The 26,835-nt window shown below is 37.6% G+C and overlaps 1 protein-coding gene across 1 annotated transcript in view; it reads right to left on the bottom strand.

The window, feature by feature from the left end:
- Positions 1-1,273: 1,273 nt before the first annotated feature.
- LOC308682408 (collagen alpha-1(XXI) chain) overlaps positions 1,274-26,835 on the bottom strand; it is a gene marked incomplete at both ends in the record, with an annotated part of 34,023 nt that continues 8,461 nt past the window's right edge. The window contains 14 exons of the mRNA XM_081352118.1: positions 1,274-1,331; positions 1,997-2,050; positions 2,356-2,409; positions 5,628-5,639; positions 16,658-16,711; positions 16,899-16,952; positions 18,081-18,134; positions 18,224-18,281; positions 18,332-18,440; positions 18,525-18,536; positions 19,406-19,483; positions 20,127-20,300; positions 21,699-21,924; positions 26,643-26,808. Of these exons, the coding sequence (XP_081208244.1) occupies positions 1,274-1,331; positions 1,997-2,050; positions 2,356-2,409; positions 5,628-5,639; positions 16,658-16,711; positions 16,899-16,952; positions 18,081-18,134; positions 18,224-18,281; positions 18,332-18,440; positions 18,525-18,536; positions 19,406-19,483; positions 20,127-20,300; positions 21,699-21,924; positions 26,643-26,808 (1,163 nt within the window). The remainder of the gene's footprint in view (positions 1,332-1,996; positions 2,051-2,355; positions 2,410-5,627; positions 5,640-16,657; positions 16,712-16,898; positions 16,953-18,080; positions 18,135-18,223; positions 18,282-18,331; positions 18,441-18,524; positions 18,537-19,405; positions 19,484-20,126; positions 20,301-21,698; positions 21,925-26,642; positions 26,809-26,835) is intronic.

Here is a 26,835-nt window from a genome sequence, read left to right as displayed (position 1 = left end):
AAAATTGCTTTTCCAGAAGCAGCCGAAAGCAAATCGCTGTAATACTACAGAAATAACTCTGATTTAATCAATTATAAACCATAAAGAGCCTTTACCTTTCTTTTGAACCTAAAAATGACAAACACAAACCTCAAAAAACACTCTAAATATATAATAATTAGCGGTGTAATGTTCCACCAAACATTTCTAGTGCGGGTCTTTGGGTTCGGTGTGAATGTGTTTTACTGCAGATCTTCTCTGTAAGAGCGTAATGTCAAACTTCAAACTAAATCCTGAACCTCCGTGGCTTGCTGTCAGATGTGTGTGTCATTTAATGCGTTTCCTCAGGAAATAATTTTCCTCAGCGCACAACTTACATCTTACAGTTGTTACTGTACTTACTGTACTTGTAAATGGCACAACATTCATGCAAGTATTTCCATCTCACAAAAAAGATGATCCTGACAGCAAGCGGGTCTGTGTTTAACTTCACAGACTTCAGTGGAGCGCAATCATTTTAACCTAATTCTAAAATATTTTGCTAACATATTTTGCATCCAAAAGCACTTCAAATTTCTTCGTCTGATTACAACTCCATAAACCGCAGTGTGTGTCGCTGCCAGTGGCTGCAATATTTACATTCACTTTTTTCACTAAAGAAAGAAAGAAAGAAAGAAAGAAAGAAAGAAAGAAAGAAAGAAAGAAAGAAAGAAAGAAAGAAAGAAAGAAAGAAAGAAAGAAAGAAAGAAAGAAAGAAAGAGAAATAAGCACGATTTGTGTTTTTCTCCTGAAGCACGGAGTGATTTGTGTGTGCCATTACACTCCTAATAATGACAGTATAATCGAGGCCAGCGTGTCAGACTGCAGGAAGTTTTAAGATAGTTTGACACACTGTTGCCATCTTTTTTATGTTGTTTTTTAATGCTGAAAATCTCTCTTTTTATAATGCAGATGTGTAACACTGCGAGACTCAATCACTCAGCGTGAAAGTCGCCTAACAAACATCATTACTTTCTGTGGTTCAGTGTATGAATCTCATAGGGCCCTATCTTTCACCCAGTGCAATTGACTTTGTACAGCGACGCATATATCATTCCTATTTTGCACCCGCGCACAGCGTGCAAAAAATCACTTTTAAAAGTAATGCATTACAATATTGCGTTACTCCCCAAAAAAAGTAACTAATTGCGTTACTAATACGTTATAATAATTTTGCATTACCTTTCCTCCCCTGGGCTGGGCTTGCTTGTTTGTTTTTTAATAACAACAAAAAAAAATCTATTTTTGGCAAATGTTAAGGCCCTTTCACACCAAAAGAGAAGTGAATGAGCCTCAAACAAACCTTTCCCATTCTGGAATAAAGAACAACAGGAGACGGGAGAAGAAGTTCAACACTCTTATTTCTAAATCTAATCTAAAGTAAATTTTGCTTATTAGTATTGTTGAATTAGATCATTGAAGGTCAGCAGCAAAGACATTGGTTAATAAAGTGAGATTTAATACATAAAGTATATTTGTGTAATTTACTATAGTTAATTATAGGCTACAAGTTATTAGTACAATTCTGAGAATGCATTTTACTGTTTTTATTCATTTTGAGGAATACTGAATGTTTTCGTGCAAGTGAGATGAATATAAATGCATGTTCACATTTAGTCTAGAACTAAAATAATCATCATGTTTACACAGCGCGCGCACACACACACACAACACCTCTTCACTTTATTTCTCTCATCATGGGGACAAGAGAGCTGTCGGTCAATAAATGTGAAAAACTAACTAGCGTTACTTATTTAAAAAAGTAACTTAGATATTTTGTTGTAAATTGAAAAAGTAATGCGTTACTTTACTGGTTACTTGAAAAAGTAATCTGATTACGTAAGTCAAGTTACTTGTAATGAGTTTCCCCAACACTGCTCACAGGGGCTCCGGTGTCTCGTGAGGAGAACAGCACACGGTGTGAAATTACTGTTATGTAACACATTTGACAATGAAAATCCTTTGAATATTGTCTGACCTTTGACCCAGCAGGGCCGGCGGGTCCTCGGCTCCCAGAGAGTCCTGATTTACCCTGAAGAACACAGATATATCTTCAATCAACCGTATTTCTCTCATTCACTCCATCAATACTCTGACTGGTATCAGGTTGTGCATGTAGTGTTGTGAATATGGACAAACGTGTGTATTCCATGCAACAATCTTCAAGAAGAAGGCTGCATATTAATGAATAGGACAATTAATCATTGTTGCGCTGCATTTTATCATATGTGAAAACTGTGTATCTTTATAAATCTGCAAATCTGTCTGGTCAGATATCGTTTCTGTGCAAGAGCAAAGGTGTTTTGTGTTGTCATATATAACATTACACTACATTACCATTGGACCGGGCTCTCCGTGAGGTCCTCGTTCTCCTCTCTGCCCTGGCTCTCCCTGTTCAACAACACAACATTTCACATGAGCTTTATTAGCATGACTGTGTATCACAATGTTGCCAAAGCATTAACATATTTTATATGAATAATAAAACAAACAAAACATATATGTATAGATCGTCATAGCATAGTATATAAATAAATAAATACAATCCATCTTAATAAATGAATGAATAAATAAATAAATCATCTTCTCCAAGTATGAAGGGCATTTTCTCAGTGTCACTCAGTTTAATGAATGATGGAATCAGTGTTTCAGATCTGGGCAGAAGCGTTTCTCTCAGTGATATATTCAGTCCAGATGAGTGGAGCGTGTTCATCATCCTCTGTAGTTTACAGTGTCTACATCTGATGCTTAATATCACAGTGTCTACATCTGATGCTTAATATCACAGTGTCTACATCTGATGCTTAATATCACAGTGTCTACATCTGATGCTTAATATCACAGTGTCTACATCTGATGCTTAATATCACAGTGTCTACATCTGATGCTTAATATCACAGTGTCTACATCTGATGCTTAATATCACAGTGTCTACATCTGATGCTTAATATCACAGCGTCTAAATCTGATGCTTAATATCACAGCGTCTACATCTGATGCTTAATATCACAGTGTCTACATCTGATGCTTAATATCACAGTGTCTACATCTGATGCTTAATATCACAGCGTCTACATCCGATGCTTAATATCACAGTGTCTACATCTGATGCTTAATATCACAGCGTCTACATCTGATGCTTAATATCACAGTGTCTACATCTGATGCTTAATATCACAGCGTCTACATCTGATGCTTAATATCACAGTGTCTACATCTGATGCTTAATATCACAGTGTCTACATCTGATGCTTAATATCACAGCGTCTACATCCGATGCTTAATATCACAGTGTCTACATCTGATGCTTAATATCACAGCGTCTACATCTGATGCTTAATATCACAGCGTCTACATCCGATGCTTAATATCACAGCGTCTACATCCGATGCTTAATATCACAGTGTCTACATCTGATGCTTAATATCACAGTGTCTACATCTGATGCTTAATATCACAGCGTCTACATCCGATGCTTAATATCACAGTGTCTACATCTGATGCTTAATATCACAGCGTCTACATCTGATGCTTAATATCACAGTGTCTACGTCTGATGCTTAATATCACAGTGTCTACATCTGATGCTTAATATCACAGTGTCTACATCTGATGCTTAATATCACAGCGTCTACATCTGATGCTTAATATCACAGCGTCTACATCCGATGCTTAATATCACAGCGTCTACATCCGATGCTTAATATCACAGCGTCTACATCTGATGCTTAATATCACAGTGTCTACATCTGATGCTTAATATCACAGCGTCTACATCCGATGCTTAATATCACAGTGTCTACATCCGATGCTTAATATCACAGCGTCTACATCCGATGCTTAATATCACAGTGTCTACATCTGATGCTTAATATCACAGTGTCTACATCTGATGCTTAATATCACAGCGTCTACATCTGATGCTTAATATCACAGTGTCTACATCTGATGCTTAATATCACAGCGTCTACATCCGATGCTTAATATCACAGTGTCTACATCTGATGCTTAATATCACAGCGTCTACATCTGATGCTTAATATCACAGTGTCTACATCTGATGCTTAATATCACAGTGTCTACATCTGATGCTTAATATCACAGCGTCTACATCTGATGCTTAATATCACAGCGTCTACATCCGATGCTTAATATCACAGCGTCTACATCCGATGCTTAATATCACAGCGTCTACATCTGATGCTTAATATCACAGTGTCTACATCTGATGCTTAATATCACAGCGTCTACATCCGATGCTTAATATCACAGTGTCTACATCTGATGCTTAATATCACAGCGTCTACATCCGATGCTTAATATCACAGCGTCTACATCCGATGCTTAATATCACAGTGTCTACATCTGATGCTTAATATCACAGTGTCTACATCTGATGCTTAATATCACAGCGTCTACATCTGATGCTTAATATCACAGTGTCTACATCTGATGCTTAATATCACAGCGCCTACATCCGATGCTTAATATCACAGTGTCTACATCTGATGCTTAATATCACAGCGTCTACATCTGATGCTTAATATCACAGTGTCTACATCTGATGCTTAATATCACAGCGTCTACATCTGATGCTTAATATCACAGCGTCTACATCTGATGCTTAATATCACAGTGTCTACATCCGATGCTTAATATCACAGCGTCTACATCCGATTCTTAATATCACAGTGTCTACATCTGATGCTTAATATCACAGTGTCTACATCTGATGCTTAATATCACAGCGTCTACATCCGATGCTTAATATCACAGCGTCTACATCTGATGCTTAATATCACAGCGTCTACATCTGATGCTTAATATCACAGCGTCTATATCTGATGCTTAATATCACAGTGTCTACATCTGATGCTTAATATCACAAATGCTTATGACAATGAATAAGGCCTTTTAACTGCTTATTTCTTTACAGTAGTATATTTACAGTAGTATTACATTGTAATACTGTATTCCAAAAATGTAAATTTTAAATAAAATGTATTACAGTATTAACTGTAAATATTTAAAACACAGAAAAAGAAAATGACTGTAGTCTGGTGAAAAGAAAAGTAATGCAATGATTTCTTATTTAAATCAGCAAAAATTAAAAGCAAGTACAACAAATGTTTCCTCTGATCTATACACTTTACAATTTAAAAACATAATATTATTATTATTATTGAGAGAATAGCACCTTTTGTCCTGGCGGTCCGGCTGTCCCGATGATCGGTCTCGTTGCTCCCTGAAACACAAAAGCAGATTTTCTCTTGGTATTTCAGTATTTTATTCGGCTCTTATAGTTTGAGCGCAGTGTGTGTGAAACATCTCTCTGCCGTGTTCTCTCTCTCTCTCTCTCTCCCAGAGGTGGACGACGTACTAAACGGACGTACTTGAGTGAAAGGACACACACTACTGGTCAAATATTACTCCGTTACAGGTCAAAGTGGTAAAGACAGATTTTTACTTCAGTAAAAGTACAGAAGTACTCGTTTTCAAAAGTACTCAGAAGTAAAAAGTAAATGTCAATGCATTGTTTTATTATTGTTGTATTGTTGTATGTAATACTGTACATTATGCCTCTGCATCAGCCTCGTGAATACACCTACCAGTCAGTAATACTGAGGAATTAACAGCTTTTAGAATTAGGTTATAAAAAACAACTAAATTGACAACAACAATAACAAAAACACAGCCATAATCATCTTCTTTTTTATTTTTTTATTTAACACTCCTACCACCCCAACAAAAGAAGTACACATCTATGTAGTGGAGTAAAAAGTATATGTGACTTTCAAATGTAGTGAAGTTATAAACGTTTCCAGAAAAAATAATGCTCAAGTAAAGTACAGATACTCAAAAAGTGTAGTTTAGTACAGTCCTCTGCTCTCTACAGGGCCGAACACCATCTACACACTCGCGTCACACACTGAGGCTGCGTCCCAAATCACACACTATACACTATACACTTCTGCACTACACACTTCTGCACTATACACTATACACTTCTGCACTATACACTATACACTATACACTTCTGTACTATACACTATACACTATACACTTCTGCACTATACACTATACACTATACACTTCTGCACTATGCACTATACACTTCTGCACTATACACTATACACTATACACTTCTGCACTATACACTATACACTATACACTTCTGCACTATGCACTATACACTATACACTATACACTTCTGCACTATACACTATACACTATACACTTCTGCACTACACACTTCTGCACTATAAACTATACACTATACACTTCTACACTATACACTATACACTTCTGCACTATACACTATACACTATACACCTCTGCACTATACACTATACACTTCTGCACTATACACTATACACTTCTGCACTATACACTATACACTATACACTTCTGCACTATACACTATACACCTCTGCACTATACACTATACACTTCTGCACTATACACTATACACTATACACTTCTGCACTATACACTATACACTATACACCTCTGCACTATACACTATACACTTCTGCACTATACACTATACACTATACACTTCTGCACTATACACTATACACTTCTGCACTATGCACTATACACTATACACTATACACTTCTGCACTATACACTTCTGCACTATACACTATACACTATACACTATACACTTCTGCACTATACACTTCTGCACTATACACTATACACTTCTGCACTATACACTATACACTTCTGCACTATACACTTCTGCACTATACACTATACACTTCTGCTATACACTTCTGCACTATACACTATACACTTCTGCACTATACACTTCTGCACTATAGACTATACATTCCTGCACTATACACTATACACTTCTGCACTATACACTATACACTTCTGCACTATACACTTCTGCACTATACACTATACACTATACACTTCTGCACTATACACTATACACTTCTGCACTATACACTTCTGCACTATACACTATACACTATACACTATACACTTCTGCACTATGCATTATACACTATACACTATACACTTCTGCACTATACACTATACACTATACACTTCTGCGCACTATACACTATACACTATACACTTCTGCACTATACACTATACACTATACACTTCTGCACTATGCACTATACACTATACACTATACACTTCTGCACTATACACTTCTGCACTATGCACTATACACTATACACTATACACTTCTGCACTATACACTTCTGCACTATACACTATACACTTCTGCACTATACACTATACACTTCTGCACTATACACTATACACTATACACTATACACTATACACTTCTGCACTATACACTTGTGCACTATACACTATACACTATACACTTCTGCACTATACACTCCTGCACTATACACTTCTGCACTATACACTATACACTTCTGCACTATACACTTCGGCACTATACACTATACACTTCTGCACTATACACTATACACTTCTGCACTATACACTTCTGCACTATAGACTATACATTCCTGCACTATACACTTCTGCACTATACACTATACACTTCTGCACTATACACTATACACTTCTGCACTATACACTTCTGCACTATACACTATACACTTCTGCACTATACACTTCTGCACTATACACTTCTGCACTATACACTATACACTCCTGCACTATACACTATACACTTTTGCACTATACACTTCTGCACTATACACTATACACTATACACTTTTGCACTATACACTTCTGCACTATACACTATACACTCCTGCACTATACACTTCTGCACTATACACTATACACTCCTGCACTATACACTTCTGCACTATACACTATATACTTTTGCACTATACACTTCTGCACTATACACTTTTGCACTATACACTTCTGCACTATACACTTCTGCACTATACACTATACACTTCTGCACTATACACTTCTGCACTATACACTTCTGCACTATACACTATACACTATACACTTCTGCACTATACACTATACACTATACACTTCTGCACTATACACTTCTGCACTATACACTATACACTCCTGCACTATACACTATACACTTCTGCACTATACACTATACACTATACACTTCTGCACTATACACTTGTGCACTATACACTCCTGCACTATACACTTCTGCACTATACACTTCTGCACTATACACTTCGGCACTATACACTATACACTCCTGCACTATACACTATACACTTCTGCACTATACACTTCTGCACTATACACTATACACTATACACTTCTGCACTATACACTATACACTATACACTTCTGCACTATACACTATACACTTCTGCACTATACACTATACACTATACACTTCTGCACTATACACTTCTGCACTATACACTATACACTATACACTTCTGCACTATACACTTCTGCACTATACACTATACACTACTGCACTATACACTTCTGCACTATACACTTCTGCACTATGCACTATACACTATACACTATACACTTCTGCACTATACACTATACACTTCTGCACTATACACTTCTGCACTATACACTATACACTTCACTATACACTATACACTATACACTTCTGCACTATACACTATACACTTCTGCACTATACACTATACACTTCTGCACTATGCACTATACACTATACACTATACACTTCTGTGTAACACTTTATAATAACTGCACACTATTAATCAATAGTTAAGCATTAGTTAACAGTTCATTCATCATTTATAAAGCATTAATAGACATTAATTAGCAGTTTATAAATACGGCTATAAATTCTTTAATCTTGATTTATAAGCATATCTATAATGTGTTTAATAATTGTATTTTCATAATTTATTAATGATCACTTTATCATTTTTAAATTAAGTATTGCATTATTTACAAACTGGTTATTTAGGTGTTGTCATTGATTCATAAGATCACTTAGAAAGTGTAAGTAAATGTAGTAAATCCAGGTAGTTATAAAGCATTTATTAATGATCAGTTCACTATGTGTGTGAGCTCATCTAAAGTGAGGACTAGTTATGCTTTGTAAAGCGTTTACAAAGGAGATTTAAAGGCTCACTGATCTTCTAAACAGAAAAAGGAAAGAAACACAACACAGTGATACAGAACATAAAAATATTTAACAGCCTTTAAATCTCCTTTGTAAATGCTTTACAAATCATAAATAGTCCTCACTTTAGATGAGCTCACAAAAATAGTTAACTGACCACTATTAAATGCTTTATAACTCCCTGAATTAACCATGAATTACAGTAGAAATACATGTTAATAAAGCATTTATTAACACACTAAGTAACTATTACTCTATGTCTAAATAATAAGATGTATGAATGTACATTTAAATAGTTTATTAATCATTTACTTACACTTTCCAATTGATCTTATGAACCACTGACAAAACCTAAATAACTGGTTTGTAAATAATGCAATACTTCATTTAGAAATGATAAATTGATCATTAATAAAGTATGAAAATACAATTGTTAAACACATTATAGATATGCTTTTAAATCAAGAATACAGCATTTATAACTGTATTTATAAACTGCTTATTAATGTCTATTAATGCTTTATAAATGATGAATTAACTGTTTACTAATGCTTAACTAATGATTAATAGTGTGCAGTTATTATAAAGTGTTACCCACTTCTGCACTAAACACTATACACTATACACTTCTGCACTATACACTATACACTTCTGCACTATACACTATACACTATACACTTCTGCACTATGCACTATACACTATACACTATACACTTCTGCACTATACACTATACACTTCTGCACTAAACACTATACACTATACACTTCTGCACTATACACTATACACTTCTGCACTATACATTATACACTATACACTATACACTTCTGCACTAAACACTATACACTATACACTTCTGCACTATGCACTATACACTTCTGCACTATACATTATACACTTCTGCACTAAACACTATACACTATACACTTCTGCACTATGCACTATACACTATACACTATACACTTCTGCACTATACACTTCTGCACTATACAATTCTGCACTATACACTTCTGCACTATACACTATACACTTCTGCACTATACACTATACACTATACACTATACACTTCTGCACTATACACTTCTGCACTATACACTTCTGCACTATACACTATACACTTCTGCACTATACACTATACACTATACACTTCTGCACTATACACTTCTGCACTATACAATTCTGCACTATACACTTCTGCACTATACACTTCTGCACTATACAATTCTGCACTATACCCTTCTGCACTATACACTATACACTTCTGCACTATACACTATACACTATACACTTCTGCACTATACACTTCTGCACTATACACTTCTGCACTATACACTATACACTTCTGCACTATACACTATACACTATACACTTCTGCACTATACACTTCTGCACTATACAATTCTGCACTATACACTTCTGCACTATACACTATACACTTCTGCACTATACACTATACACTATACACTTCTGCACTATACACTTCTGCACTATACACTATACACTTCTGCACTATACACTCCTGCACTATACATTTCTGCTAATGTTTCTGCTTGTTGACAATACACAATCACATATTCCAGACAGGAATGGCCTTAAATGAGAAATCTTTCAAGGATTATTTTGCATATAGATGTTACATTTCAATCAAACACCAGTGCAATCTTTTGTTTGTTTATTTTATAAATATATATCTATACTTATATTTTGCTTATAGTTTCTGTAATTAGCAAAGAACATCTGTGTTAAATAGGAATACATTGTAATAATGTTAATCAAGCTGACTAAATCACACGACTGTGCAGCAGTTCCAACACACTCACAATAAAAATACAATATAATTTAAAACAAAGACAAGCTCATTATACAAAGGAAATAATATTACAGATCTAGACAAATTGGGTTGCTTATAAAAGAATGTCAAGAACAATCATTTAGGCTAGATGTATTTTTCACATTTTTGGTCACAAAATATTTTTTTTATGACACGAGTCAGTTTTGATGACTTTGCAATATTGATAAAATGTTAGAATATTAATAATGAAAAATTACGCAGTTTTAATCTCCCTTTTGGTTATTTCAATACTTAATTAACGACAGAACACGACGTACATGCTCGTAGTTTCTTTTGCGTGATACAGGGCGCGCCGCATTTGCGCTTGATATCGAAGAGTGCACGCTGTGAGCACACGGCTGATACGACAGGAAAGTTTTACTGACATATAGCAGCAAAGCAGCAGCAAAGCCAAAGCACAATGAAATAAGGCGACTTATGATTTCGGGGGTTTACATAGGCTATTGTCCAGTTTCATTTTTGTCAGTCAACTTTTCAAAAAACATTCAGGGCTACACTCAAAACATTCGGGGCTGAAGCCCCGGCAAAATCGTTAACGCATGTGCTGAGGGGGTGCTAGATCATTGACAGGGGGGGGCTGCGCAATTATATATATATATATACACTCACCTAAAGGATTATTAGGAACACCATACTAATACTGCGTTTGACCCCCTTTTGCCTTCAGAACTGCCTTAATTCTACGTGGCATTGATTCAACAAGGTGCTGAAAGCATTCTTTAGAAATGTTGGCCCATATTGATAGGATAGCATCTTGCAGTTGATGGAGATTTGTGGGATGCACATCCAGGGCACGAAGCTCCCGTTCCACCACATCCCAAAGATGCTCTATTGGGTTGAGATCTGGTGACTGTGGGGGCCATTTTAGTACAGTGAACTCATTGTCATGTTCAAGAAACCAATTTGAAATGATTCGAGCTTTGTGACATGGTGCATTATCCTGCTGGAAGTAGCCATCAGAGGATGGGTACATGGTGGTCATAAAGGGATGGACATGGTCAGAAACAATGCTCAGGTAGGCCGTGGCATTTAAACGATGCCCAATTGGCACTAAAGGGCCAAAAGTGTGCCAAGAAAACATCCCCCACACCATTACACCACCACCACCAGCCTGCACAGTGGTAACAAGGCATGATGGATCCATGTTCTCATTCTGTTTACACCAAATTCTGACTTTACCATCTGAATGTCTCAACAGAAATCGAGACTCATCAGACCAGGCAACATTTTTCCAGTCTTCAACTGTCCAATTTTGGTGAGCTCGTGCAAATTGTAGCCTCTTTTTCCTATTTGTATTGGAGATGAGTGGTACCCGGTGGGGTCTTCTGCTGTTGTAGCCCATCCGCCTCAAGGTTGTGTGTGTTGTGGCTTCACTAATGCTTTGCTGCATACCTCGGTTGTAACGAGGGGTTATTTCAGTCAAAGTTGCTCTTCTATCAGCTTGAATCAGTCGGCCCATTCTCCTCTGACCTCTAGCATCAACAAGGCATTTTCGCCCACAGGACTGCCGCATACTGGATGTTTTTCCCTTTTCACACCATTCTTTGTAAACCCTAGAAATGGTTGTGCGTGAAAATCCCAGTCACTGAGCAGATTGTGAAATACTCAGACCGGCCCGTCTGGCACCAACAACCATGCCACGCTCAAAATGGCTTAAATCACCTTTCTTTCCCATTCTGACATTTAGTTTGGAGTTCAGGAGATTGTTTTGACCAGGACCACACCCCTAAATGCATTGAAGCAACTGCCATGTGATTGGTTGATGAGATAATTGCATTAATGAGAAATTGAACACGTGTTCCTAATAATCCTTTAGGTGAGTGTATATATATATACACTATTAATAAATGAGCTAAACTTGGCCACTAAATATTTAATATTCAATTATTTTAATGATCACAATTAAAGTTTCAATTTTATTAAATTGAACAAGCGCAACATTCAGCATTCAATCAAATATTCTAAAAGATGTATTAATTAATAATAATGTTATAATATGTGTGCGTACAACAAGCAAGATGTGCATTTGTAAATCCGGTGGCCGCAATTGATTTTTATTACAGTGCCGGCTGCAAAGATGAAGTTGACGATCGCCATATTCGTAGTGAACGTGCCTATAGAGAGAAATGCACATCATGGATTACATAATCAGAGAGTAGCCTTTTTCTTTTCTTTTTGAATTATTTCGTTTAAAGACATTTCAAGCTTTGTGTATTTGATGTATTTCTCATGTCTGTGTGAGGCATACACTGAGTTTCGTTAAGTTAGGATGAGATGCGCTCCAGTTCACTTGCAATGCAAGTAACCGCGCGGGCGCCTCCATGATTATTGTCTGTTATATTTGCATCTTATTCATTAAAAACAATCAATTGGTTGATGAAAAATGTATTAAAATTAAGATACAATTTATACAAAACGAAATTCACTTTAAAGAAAGGCTTTCTACAAAACAAAACTTAATGAAGTGGTCAAAATCATATAACCCGCTCCACGTCTCTCGATATATTGCGCATTCTATCTTACTCGTGCTGTTGCACTTTTCATAATCAACATAAACGAAACAAAATAACATCATAATATTTGAACAAATGTGAAACTAAATGGCTTATTTAATGGCTACAACAGTATAGCAGGCCTACAGACTCTCTGCAAATTGCTGCACATTCATTTAATTCTGAATTTTTCACAAACAAGTTGAAAGGCATTTGATCAAATCAAGTTCACGGATAATTGTGCGTGCATTTATTAATCATTATGATACTAAAATCATAACAAAGTAGGCTATGTAAATCAGATGAGCCCAGAATATGAACGCAACGTTCAACGCAACAAATGCATACACGTTAAGCATTTTCCTCCCATAGAAAACCATTATAAGAACGCTTAATGTGGCTTAATGCAGATAAGAATGTCCCCTTATTATGGCGAAATTACGAGATATTATGTCGAAATAACGACTTTGACAGATTGACGTAATACAACAGAGTTTCTATTGGCCCAAAGTTAAAGCGAGGGGAGTGCTGATGAACACAATGCGCCTGTTTAATTGACTTTTATTCATTCATTAGCTGTGAGACGTGAAGTTAAAACCTGAGGGAAATGTTTTGGTAGATTGACGTAATGTAAAAGCCGAATGTTCATTGGTCTAACGTTACACGCACGGGAGTAATGAATGACGATGGGCCCTGCACTTTCTCCGGGTGTGTTTATATTTTATAGCGAATTTTCCACGGACCCCCAGGCAGTGCGCCACGGACCCCGACCCCACTTTGAGAACCACTGCTATACACTTCTGCACTATACACTATACACTTCTGCACTATACACTATACACTTCTGCACCATACACTATACACTTCTGCACTATACACTATACACTATACACTTCTGCACTATACACTTCTGCACTACACACTATACACTTCTGCACTATGCACTATACACTATACACTTCTGCACTATGCACTATACACTATACACTTCTGCACTATACACTATACACTATACACTTCTGCACTATGCACTATACACTATACACTTCTGCACTATACACTATACACTTCTGCACTATACACTATACACTATACACTCCTGCACTATACACTTCTGCACTATACACTATACACTCCTGCACTATACACTATACACTATACACTTCTGCACTACACACTATACACTATACACTCCTGCACTATACACTTCTGCACTATACACTTCTGCACTATACACTTCTGCACTATACACTCCTGCACTATACACTATACACTATACACTTCTGCACTATACACTTCTGCACTATACACTTCTGCACTATACACTTCTGCACTATACACTCCTGCACTATACACTTCTGCACTATACACTATACACTATACACTATACACTATACACTCCTGCACTATACACTATACACTATACACTTCTGCACTACACACTATACACTATACACTTCTGCACTACACACTATACACTATACACTCCTGCACTATACACTTCTGCACTATACACTATACACTATACACTATACACTATACACTCCTGCACTATACACTATACACTATACACTCCTGCACTATACACTATACACTATACACTTCTGCAATACACACTATACACTATACACTCCTGCACTATACACTTCTGCACTAAACACTTCTGCACTATACACTTCTACACTATACACTCCTGCACTATACACTCCTGCACTATACACTCCTGCACTATACACTATACACTATACACTCCTGCACTATACACTATACACTATACACTTCTGCACTATACACTTCTGCACTATACACTTCTGCACTATACACTTCTGCACTATACACTCCTGCACTATACACTCCTGCACTATACACTATACACTATACACTATACACTCCTGCACTATACACTTCTGCACTATACACTTCTGCACTATACACTTCTGCACTATACACTCCTGCACTATACACTATACACTATACACTTCTGCACTATGCACTATACACTATACACTTCTGCACTATACACTATACACTTCTGCACTATACACTATACACTTCTGCACTATACACTTCTGCACTATACACTTCTGCACTATACACTATACACTTCTGCACTATACACTATACACTATACACTCCTGCACTATACACTATACACTATACACTATACACTCCTGCACTATGTACTCTCTATGTCTGATAGCCCGTAGTTAAAGCGGTGACAGTCGAGTGCATGAAGTGGCCATTCGTTCCTCACTTGGGTTTTCATAAATAAGTGCATCATCCGGGTACTTGAAGTGCACTTTTTCTTTTTAGTATTTTCAGTGTGAACGCACTACTCGTATTACAGTTTTCTCCAGTTGCTAACACACACTAAAACGACACACACAGCACGATTATTTACACTGACACACACAGAGCAAAAGACTTCTCAAGTCTCCAAAAGTCTAAACACTTTTTCTGCTTTACACACATTTTGCAATTCAAAATGGCACTTTTTAAACACACTGAACTCGGTTCTCTGCATAACACACAACAATCCGACATAAAGTCATGTTTGCCATTTCAAAACACTGCCATTCAAACTGACACTCCATGATCTGATTGGCCGATACATGTGTGTGTGCCAAACACCTCAACGCTTCACTGTTAACACTTCAGTCTTCTTCAGTTTACTGTGTTTGTGAGCATATCTGTGTTCAGTCCAGTGTAAATATTTCTGCTGTGCGTATGTTGCACTGACTTGTTTGGTGAAAAATAAAATAAAAAAATGTTTCAACAGCATGTGTGTGTGTGTGTGTGTCTGCAAATATTTCTGTGCATGTGAACAATCTGAAGAAGTGTCTAGAATTTGAACTATTTTAGTATTATGGCGAAGCACACTGAAGATGAGAGTGCTCTTCATTACGCCAACAGTGTGTAGTTGGTCAGACACAAATCTGCTGATATGAATGAAGTGTGTGCCATTCCGTGCAAAAGTTTGATTTTGATAATGCTATATGTAGTTTTGGTTGCAGTGCTTCATTTTGCAGGATATATGAGGTACTGTATTCTGCAGTTTGGGTGTGTGGTTTTATGAATTGTGTGAAGTATTTTGATAAAACCAGCCTAGTTTGCAAAATTGTGTGTTACAATTGGAAAAAACTGTATTTATACTACAAAATGGCGTAGAATAGTGCACAAGTACACGGTTTGGGACGCAGCTTGAGTGTGCTTATGAAGTGAAGTTTGTAGTCAGTAAGAGCTCTTACTATTGGTCCAGGCGGGCCCGGTTCCCCTGGCAACCCTTGCTCTCCTCGCTCACCCTGCATGTGAAAGAGACCCAACATGGTTTGCAATGAGGGAAAAGCTCCCCGAATTACATCTAAACACTGTGTGTGTGTGTGTGTGTGTGTGTGTGTGTGTGTGTGTGTGTGTGTGTGTGTGTGTGTGTGTGTGTGTGTGTGTGTGTGTGTGTGTGTGTGTGTGTGTGTGTGCCGATGGGAGACTCACTTTCGCCCCCTGGAGTCCCGGATCTCCTCTCGGTCCTGATAGACCGGCGTCACCCTACGAGACAGAAGAGTAGAAACACAGCGCTGACTTCTTCAACAGATACTGTACTGCATGCTTACAAACACGGTAAAATATATATATATAAAAAAAACTGCAACAGATCTACCCTTACATTAGAATACCATTAAATGCACCTTAATTGGAAGTGATAACTAATACCTTACAAATACCAAGACAGTGAAAGACTTGCCTTGAAGAACTCATTAAGAACAAATCATCTCATACTTTACAGTGAAAATCCCCAAACTGGCGTTTCAGAAGAACTGTTTAATTGGAATAGTTCCTTCGATAACACTTTACAATAAGGTTCGTTGGTTAACATTAACATTGGTTTAGTTAGCATGAACCAATAATGAACTGCACTTATACAGTATTTATTAATCTTTGTTAATGTTAATTTCAACATTTACTAATACATTATTAAAATCGTGTTAACATTAGTTAATGCACTGTGAACTAACATGAACAAACAACGAACAGCTGTTTTTATATTAACTAACATTAACAAAGATTAATAAATACAGTAACAAATGTATTGCTCACGGTTAGTTCATGTTAGTTAATAAATCAACTAATGTTAACTAATGAACGTTACTGTAAAGATTTACCGTTTCTTCATAATTATTTTCAGATCCGTTATGTTCATTCGGGTTTCACGGTCCGTCTTATGTTGTTAAAGGAATGTTCACTGCATTATTTTAGTGTTGTGATGACGGTGTTTTGTGTTTGTGTGCTTGACACTGTCTTCATCTTCTGTATATTAATATTTACATCAGCTATAGTGATGAACTTTGATTAATCATGTCTTTCTCTTCACCATCACTGTTATTATGGTGGATGTCAGTATATTATAAAGGCATAAAACAGATTTCAATAGCAGCAGAAAAAATGTTTTTGGATTTACTGGTTCAAAATGTCTTTTTATTTAATTTTTATTCATTTGATGTTGTAAATTACATTTTTTAATTGTACAATTTTCAGGTTGTTCTGTAAATATGTTTACATTTTTACTGAATTATTCTGGTAACCGCACCTAAAATCTGCATGATTTTTGGGTTTGTTTGTTTGTTTGTTTGTTTGTTTGTTTACAGTAAATGGTCTGAAACTGTAAGAGCTTCTTACCTTTTCTCCAGGTGCACCTGGGTCTCCTGGCTCTCCTCTTGAACCTTGAGGTCCCTTTATTAAGAAAACACACACGTGTCGTTCACACTGATTGCCAGCGGCCGAAAGAAGCGTCAATATCCTGAATCTATATGTAGTTTTACTCACAGGTTTCCCGTCGGGGCCCGGAGGACCGGCTCTTCCCGTCTCCCCCCGCTCCCCCTGTAGAGATCAGACTGTAATCACCGTTTAAAGAGACAGTGTGCACTTACTCAGCAGAGAGTGAAGGAGATGAGTGTCCACCCTCGGTCCCGGAGGCCCTTCGCTGCAGTCGCACTCGTCCTCGTCTTCCTCAGCGCTGGGCTCTCGATCCAGAGGACACTGGAGGAGACACACACTCGCATCATGAAGACCTCAACCTCATCACACACACTTCAGTCCTGAGAGTGTACGGTTCACACTTACCCGTTCATCATCCTGTAAAACAAGGGGATAAAAGAGGAAGTTAGTCTGTATGAGTGAATCTTTTAGCTTACAGTAAGCCATGAACACCACTAACTGAGAGATGATTCAACACATCACAGCATTTGATTCATGTACATCCATACAGTTGTTATCTCAGAATAAACCCGACCGAGTGATCAGGATCAGGTCTTCATCAGCCTGAAGGGGTTTATTCTGATAACACACACACACACACACACATACACACACACGCACAAACACACACACACACACACACTCACACACACGCACACACGCACACACACACACACACACCTGAACGGGGTTTATTATGAGATCCCACACACACACACACACACACACACACACATACACACACACACACACACACACACACACACACACACACCTGAAAGGGGTTTATTATGAGATCCCACACACACACACACACACACACACACACATACACACACACACACACACACATACACACACACACGCACACACACACACACACCTGAAGGGGGTTTATTATGAGATCCCACACACACACACACACACACACACACACCTGAAGGGGGTTTATTATGAGATCCCACACTTACACACACACACACACACACACACACACACACACACACACACACACACACACCTGAAGGGGGTTTATTATGAGATCCCACACTTACACACACACACACACACACACACACACACCTGAAGGGGGTTTATTATGAGATCCCACACTTACACACACACACACACACACACACACACACACACACACACACACCTGAAGGGGGTTTATTCTGAGAGAACAACCCGCCCCACAACCAATCAAATTAATGCAATTCTACAGCAAAGTTTCTCCTAGTTCTCACCACAGAGTAGATTTCGCATGCGGTCTCTCTCTCGCTCTGATGTGGGTCACAGTAAAGCCTCAGCTTCTGAATCTCTGTCTGAAAAATGACAAAAACAACAACAACATTTAGGCCTCTCTAATTCAACACAACACACGACTATAACCCGTAAGCACTTCACTTTAGAAACAGCCAGACAAGAATAGTTCAAAACATAATAATAATTAATAATTTCTGAACATTGACTCTCAGTCTTTATTCACTTTTTTCTCATGGTTTCTCAATAGAATTCATAAAAGTATAGAGTAGAATATCATAGTTCTAATAGAGGCTCATTGTAACGCAGTGTGACAACATGCCCCGCCTGAGCAACTGGGGTTTAAACCCGGATAGTGTTTCTGCTGTAAGATCAGCATTAAACAACTAGATTGACTGTTAAACTACAGATTGGAGATTAAAATAATATCAGATTTGTCTAATTTTAAATAAACACAAAAAACAGACATGGAAAAATTAACATAAATAAGAAATTTACTTTTGCTATGGTTTAATAAATGCTCAGTCATATCTTCCAATTTCTGAATTTTGGCGCAGTTTTTTCTCGATATAGTGTTGTTATGGCAACTAGTAAATACACTCAGTTTGGTCATGCTATGTGTGGAAGTATTTAATACAAGTGTGTGACAACTAGCCCCGCGTTAGAGTGTGCCCCGATCACCCCAGTTTACTTTCCTATACTCACAGGGAGTGTAGCATCAGAGCCAAAGCGCTTGGAAATCTGAGTCTTCCCGTTGATGAAGATGGGCTCTGAAGTTTCCAGAGGTTCATCCTGGATCTGCTGGTCGTCCAGAAAACACGTCACATGTCTGGGTTTGACCAGAACCTTCAGCTGGTGCCAGCTTCCATCGAACAGAGCCTGCAAGAGGTTTCACAACTTAAGGTACTCTGAGAAGATCAATAAAGACTGAAGGTGTGCACAAAGATCTGCTTTTTAATTTGATGTGACTGTCAGACAAGAGTCGGACAATTTTCCAAAACAAGCTGTTCTGCATGAATGAGGGCTGTGGTGGAGGAAAGTGGAGGAAAACGGCTCGATTATGCAAAAACATGTAGGAAAACCACTCGGTTTTGGCATTAAGAGCTGAAGAAGACGTGGAACAGGAACAAGATGATGATTGCAGGAACTCAGAGAACATGAAAACCTTTCTGAAGGTTAGTGTTATGTAAGTGTCTAAGTGAGAAGCATTAGTGGGAAAAGCGTCATGGGAATTTGAACAGGATATTGCAACTGTACAAAAATATAGTTAGTCAATCATGTCAAAAAGCAGCTATTTATACATTATTCTTCCGCCTAAACGAGTGTGTGGTGCAACCTCTGTTTAAGGTCACCATGAAATTCTTATTTTTTAATGGACTATTGTAGGATTTATTGTAAACGATTCATTGGTGCACATCATCATAATTGTGTTAATAATGTTGAATCAGAATCAGTTCCACTTGCAGCATCTCTTCTCTTCTCTGATGACGAGGGCGGGGCTATAACCTGTCACTCACATGAGATCAGCCAATAGCAAACCACAACCATCCAACCAGCCAATCAACTCCCCACAGACACAATCAAGCCCCGCCCACATTTGTTCTTGTTCCTGAAGAGTTTAACTCGATATACGACACAATAGAGGAGAGAAGACCAGCTCAACTTCTCTTTCATGACGAGTTTATGTAGATCTGCTACATTAGTGTACGGATGATTCATTCACAAACTTTCTTATGCAGCTATACAAAAATATGGAATTACCTTTGTGCCAATAATAATGAATTTAACTTTTCAAGTAACTAAATAAAATATCTTTGAAACTGAAAAAAAAAAATCTCGAGCAACTTTTTTGACTTCGTTTATAATACACTGCATGTTTGAACTGTTTTCTCCTCTTTCTTTCGCTGATGCACTTCCATTTACACTTCTGAAGTTTTCATTTACGCTCCATCAGTTTTTGTTCGCCGGGGGCGGGGCTAGCAGCGGTGTGTTCTCATTGGCTACTGAGATTTTGATTGACAGCTTCTTGACCTGGAAGCGAAGACATCAGTGTGTGTTTATAGTGTGGACGTGAGAGTCTGTAAGCGTGGCATTCTCTTTCATTTTTTGAAAGCGTGCATTTTTTGTTTTTTATTTTTTTATTCAGTTTCAATTGATATTTTCATCAGTTTCTTGAAAAGTTACACTCATTATTATTATTGGCACAAAAGTAATTCCATACAAAACTCCATTAACAATTTGCCTTTGTATAACGTGAGAATGGTAGATTTCGCTCACCTCAATGCCTTGAGCATCAAATGTCGCAGTCTGTTCCTCATCCACCGTGTTTGTGGTGGTGAAGATGAGGGATTTGTCCGGTCCGTTCAGTGTGACCGCAGCCTGGATCTGTCCATCTTTAGACAGAATCCTCCACAGGTCGAGCTTCTCCCGGATCGAAGGCCCTTTCAGCCTCAGCGTCGACACAAACACATAGGAGGGAGGCAGGCCTTCGGGGAAGATTTCCCTTTAAAACAGTTTTACAGACATCTATCAGTCAGATGAATATGTGTAATACAACACACACATTTAGATTTGCGCAATAAAAACCATCAACTAAAAAATAACACATTTTTAGGACTCATTTTTAGCGCTCCAAAAAGTGATGAAAATGTTTCAGACTCGCCAATTATTAAATATTAAACACGTTTAAATCATTGTGATCAGTGTTACAAGTAACAAGCATTACTTAATCAGATGTAACAAATAACACTGATCACAATGATTTAGACGTGTTTAATATGTAATAATCAATCAATCACATTTATTTATAAAGCACATTTAAAAACAACACACGTTGGCCAAAGTGCTTTACATACAGCCCAGCACATACAATCTAAGATTATAAAACAAAGTATAAAACAATTACAAAAACTGTATTACAATCAAATGCAAGAGAGAAGAGATGAGTCTTTAAATGAGATTTAAATGCATCAAGGGTGGCACAAGATCTAACATGGAGGGGTAAATAATTGTAATTATTACAATTGGTAATAATTGATTTCAGAATCACCTATTATTACATATTAAACACGTTTAAATCATTGTGATCACTGTTAACATGCATTACGTAATCAGATGTAACAAGTAACACATTGTTTTAATACTCCACTGAACTATTGTTGATTTATTTTGTATTTTCCTTGTATTTTCTACCGTGTAAAGCACTTTGAGAAGCTCATTTAAAGGCGCTATAGAATAATAAAGTTATTATTAGAAATGTACACATTAATATTTGAATTACTTTTTTTAAAAAAGTAATGCACGTCACTAGTTGAATTAATTTTCGTAAGCATTTTATAAACTGCTGAATTAAAACTCTCTTCTCTATAACGTATAGGCACTTAGAGCAGAATACGACCCTATTCGGTCCCACTTTATATTAAGTGGCTCTAATACCTGTGAACTTGCATAGTAACTACATGATGTGCACATAGTATGTAACTACAGTGTAAGTACACACTGGTACATAGTATCTAGAGCTGTAATATTTGTAATATTTGTTATTAACTACACATATGTAACAACCCACAGAATGGTATGTGTAAGTACAAATGTGTAACAGGACATTGGTAGAACATGTATTTACCATGTAAGTTCACAAGGTATTAGGGCTAGTTAAGATAAAGTGGGACCTAATATTCTAAATGTGTTTTTAAAAGAAAATGAAAGTGTATGGATTATATGCATTACTGCATTAAACTCTTGCAAAAAAAGATCTTGTTTGAAACATTACTTTCCATCAGAAGTAACTAACGTAATAAGTAACTTTTTAGGGAGTAAATACTGTAGTGTCTAAATAAGAACGATAATGATGACACTTTATGTCTGGATGGCTTTGGAATTGCCCGGGATAATGAGTCTATGGGCAACAGCTTGACAGCGGTGTTAGTTTGTGTGTAAAGACACGCTGGTGCTCAACGATTGTCGTACGGGAGAAGGTGTGCACCCCTGACATTGAACTTCTGCCCGTATCTCTACGACCTTTTTATTTCCACAGCTTTTTTTTTAATATTGGTTTATGTTCATCCGAGAGCAAACGCTACCACAGCCATACAGCAGATTAAGAACACCTTAGACAGACGGGAATTAATATCTCCAGATCCTCCCCGATTCATTCTGGGCGATTTTAACCATTGTGTGGCAGAAACATCCTTGAAAGGTTTTCAACAGTATTGGATAAATGCTATGGCTCAATTCCAGGTGCATATAGATCTCTCGCTCTCCCGCTTGGTTCCTCTGATCACTGTATTTCTTGCACCAGCCTATTTGCCAGTTATAAGGAGGACAGAGAAGGTTGTAAAGGTTATTAAACAATGGACTAATGATAGCATTGATAGACTACAGGGATGCTTTGAAATAACTGATTGGAATTTGCTCGTAGCTCCATCATGTGATATTAATGAGCAAGGGGACATCGAGTAATCGTATATATATCTCCTTCTGTGTGGATAACATCATTCCGGTTACCATCTTTCCCAAAAATAAGCTCTGGGTAACCAAGGAACTCAAGGAAATTTGAAATAAAAAAGGGAGTTTTCTACACCGGCTCTGAGTATGAAAAAATATGGAGGGATTATTGGGTCAGATTTAAAACTAAAAGTCTAAAACTAAAAGTCTTAAACGAAAACTAAAAGTCTAAGTCGAAAATGAATTTGGTATTTAGGATTGGGCATTTGGTATTTAGGATTGGGCATTTGGTCATTTAGCCATTTAAGGATTGAGGATTGGGAATTTGGTATTTAGGATTGGGCATTTAATCATTTAGCCATTTAGGATTTAGGATTGGGGATTTAGGATTGGGAATTTGGGGATTTAGGATTGGGAATTTGGTATTTAGGATTGGGCATTTGGTATTTAGGATTGGGCATTTGGTATTTAGGATTGGGCATTTGGTCATTTAGCCATTTAAGGATTGAGGATTGGGAATTTGGTATTTAGGATTGGGCATTTAATCATTTAGCCATTTAGGATTTAGGATTGGGGATTTAGGATTGGGAATTTGGGGATTTAGGATTGGGAATTTGGTATTTAGGATTGGGCATTTGGTATTTAGGATAGGGCATTTTGTATTTAGGATTGGGCATTTGGTCATTTAGCCATTTAGGATTTAGGATTGGGCATTTAGGGATTTAGGATTGGGAATTTGGTTTTTAGGATTGGGCATTTGGTATTTAGGATTGGGCATTTGGTATTTAGGATAGGGCATTTGGTATTTAGGATAGGGCATTTGGTCATTTAGCCATTTAGGATTTAGGATTGGGCATTTAGGGATTTAGGATTGGGAATTTGGTTTTTAGGATTGGGCATTTAATCATTTAGCCATTTAGGATTTAGGATTGGGAATTTGGGGAATTTGGGGATTTAGGATTGGGCATTTGAGGATTGAGGACTGAGGAGTGTATGCAAATAAGGAGGCGTGGCTTTTAGTTTTCGTTTAAGACTTTTAGTTTTAGACTTTTAGTTTTAAATCTGACCCAATAATCCTTCCATAAAAAAGGTGGTTAACAGAGAGGATAAGCGTGCTATAAAATCTGCTAAACTGAGATATAAGAACAAGATTGAGCCATGGTTTACTCAGGGGAACCTCCATGAACCTGGCCGGGTCTCGAGAATACAGCAGTTCATATTGTTCCCGCTGCTCCTAAGCACAGTCAGGAGGCAGGTCAACATCTCTTCCCAATGACCTCCGTTCATTTTACACCAGATTTGAGACTGATAATGGCACTCAAGTGGAAACAATAATCTCTACTCTAAATTTGTTGACTTTGTTTCAGATCTCCATGGCCAGTGGTGTAGTCCCTCAACTATCTATGGAGACATTATAGTTATTCCGATACCTAGAAAGAGTTCCATAAAAGCCTTGAACGATCTGAGGCCAGTTGCTCTCACCTCTCTTGTGATAAAGGCAATGGAGAGGATTATTAAAAACTGTATTACTAAAGTAACCGACTCACAGTTGGATCCACCTATCGCACGGGTCGCTGATGCAAAGGTGTTTATCACAGACCTTCTTCATAAGCATCTTGAGTCTCCTAATATCACAGCTGGATTTTTGTTTGCTGAGTTTTCTTCAGTATTCAATACCCTACAGCCACATATTCTTGCTGAGAAACTTATCAGTCATTTTCATATGGAGGACCAACTGATTTTCTGGATAATTTTCTTTCTGACCAATAGGTCTCAGAGAGTGCTGGTCAACAATATGTATCTGACCTCCTATATCCTTCATCTGTCTCTCCCCAGCTGTGTCCTCTCTCCTCTGCTCTTCAATACTGACGATTGCAGATCCACCCAATCCATCTGTCGTCTAATTAAGTTTGCCGAAGACACCGTTTTACTGTCTCTGCTTTCAGGCCCTTCAGGAATGAGTGCTGTGACATCTCCGGTTTGGAACTTAACGTGAATAAGACTAAAGAGATGGTAGTAACCTTTTCTAATAAGCAGAGGCCGATGGCTATGGCAGTCCCTACTGTTATTCACGGAAACCCTATAGAGGTTGTCAAAGAGTACAAGTATCCAGGGACAATTTTTGACAATCTGCTGAAGTTTACTTCTAATACAGAGGAGATACTGAGGAAATGCCAGAAGCGGCAGTGCCTTTTAAAGAAGCTTGAATCATTTGGAGTTAGTAAGAGCATTCTCACTATGTTCTACCACTCCTACACTGAAAGACAAGAGTCATTACATTCTCCATCGATTCCATTAGCCTCCAAAATAGAAATAGTCTGGAGCGCACGTTTAAAGTCTGCTCAAAATTATTGGACTCCCTATTAGGGCTCTTTCTATTATAAGTGAACAGCAAACGCTGAGGTTGGCTGGAGGATTTTATGAGACACTTCACATGTCATGTTCTCTGTTTCTGAGTGGCTTCCTTCCTCCTTGTTTTTGTTTTGTTTTTGGTACACAGTTATACACATATATATTTATGTATTTATTCATTCTTATATATGGTGTGGACTTGTTTTTTAGGTATCCACTTGTAGTAGATTATAATTATAATTATTCCGTGCACATTGTGTTATTTATTTAATGTATGCTGTTTTTATGTATATTGTTTGCGTGACTCTACGTGGCCTCGTTAATTGCACCTTGGGGACAAATAAAGTGTTTTGAAATTGAAATAAGAGTAACTTTCCCCAACATTGATTGTGATGATCGGAATGCATCAGGTTTAATCCCGACCTTGTGTTTTCTGTGATGTCGGTGCTCTTGTCCAGCAGATACGCGGCCTCCGACAGCAATGAGCCCTGGATCTTCTGAGCTTTCTGATGGATCTTCATGCCCAGCATCAGCTCAAAGCCTTTCTCATCCCGGGACGCCACAGGGATTCGAGTGGGACACACAGATTCTGCAGAGGGACACAGCATTGCAAACC

The sequence above is a fragment of the Scardinius erythrophthalmus genome, assembly GCF_964197995.2.
Source record: "Scardinius erythrophthalmus genome assembly, chromosome: 22".
NCBI classification, from domain to species: domain Eukaryota; kingdom Metazoa; phylum Chordata; class Actinopteri; order Cypriniformes; family Leuciscidae; genus Scardinius; species Scardinius erythrophthalmus.
The sequence above is the reverse complement of the archived record's forward strand: the minus strand, read 5'-3'. Positions and strand labels throughout refer to the sequence as shown.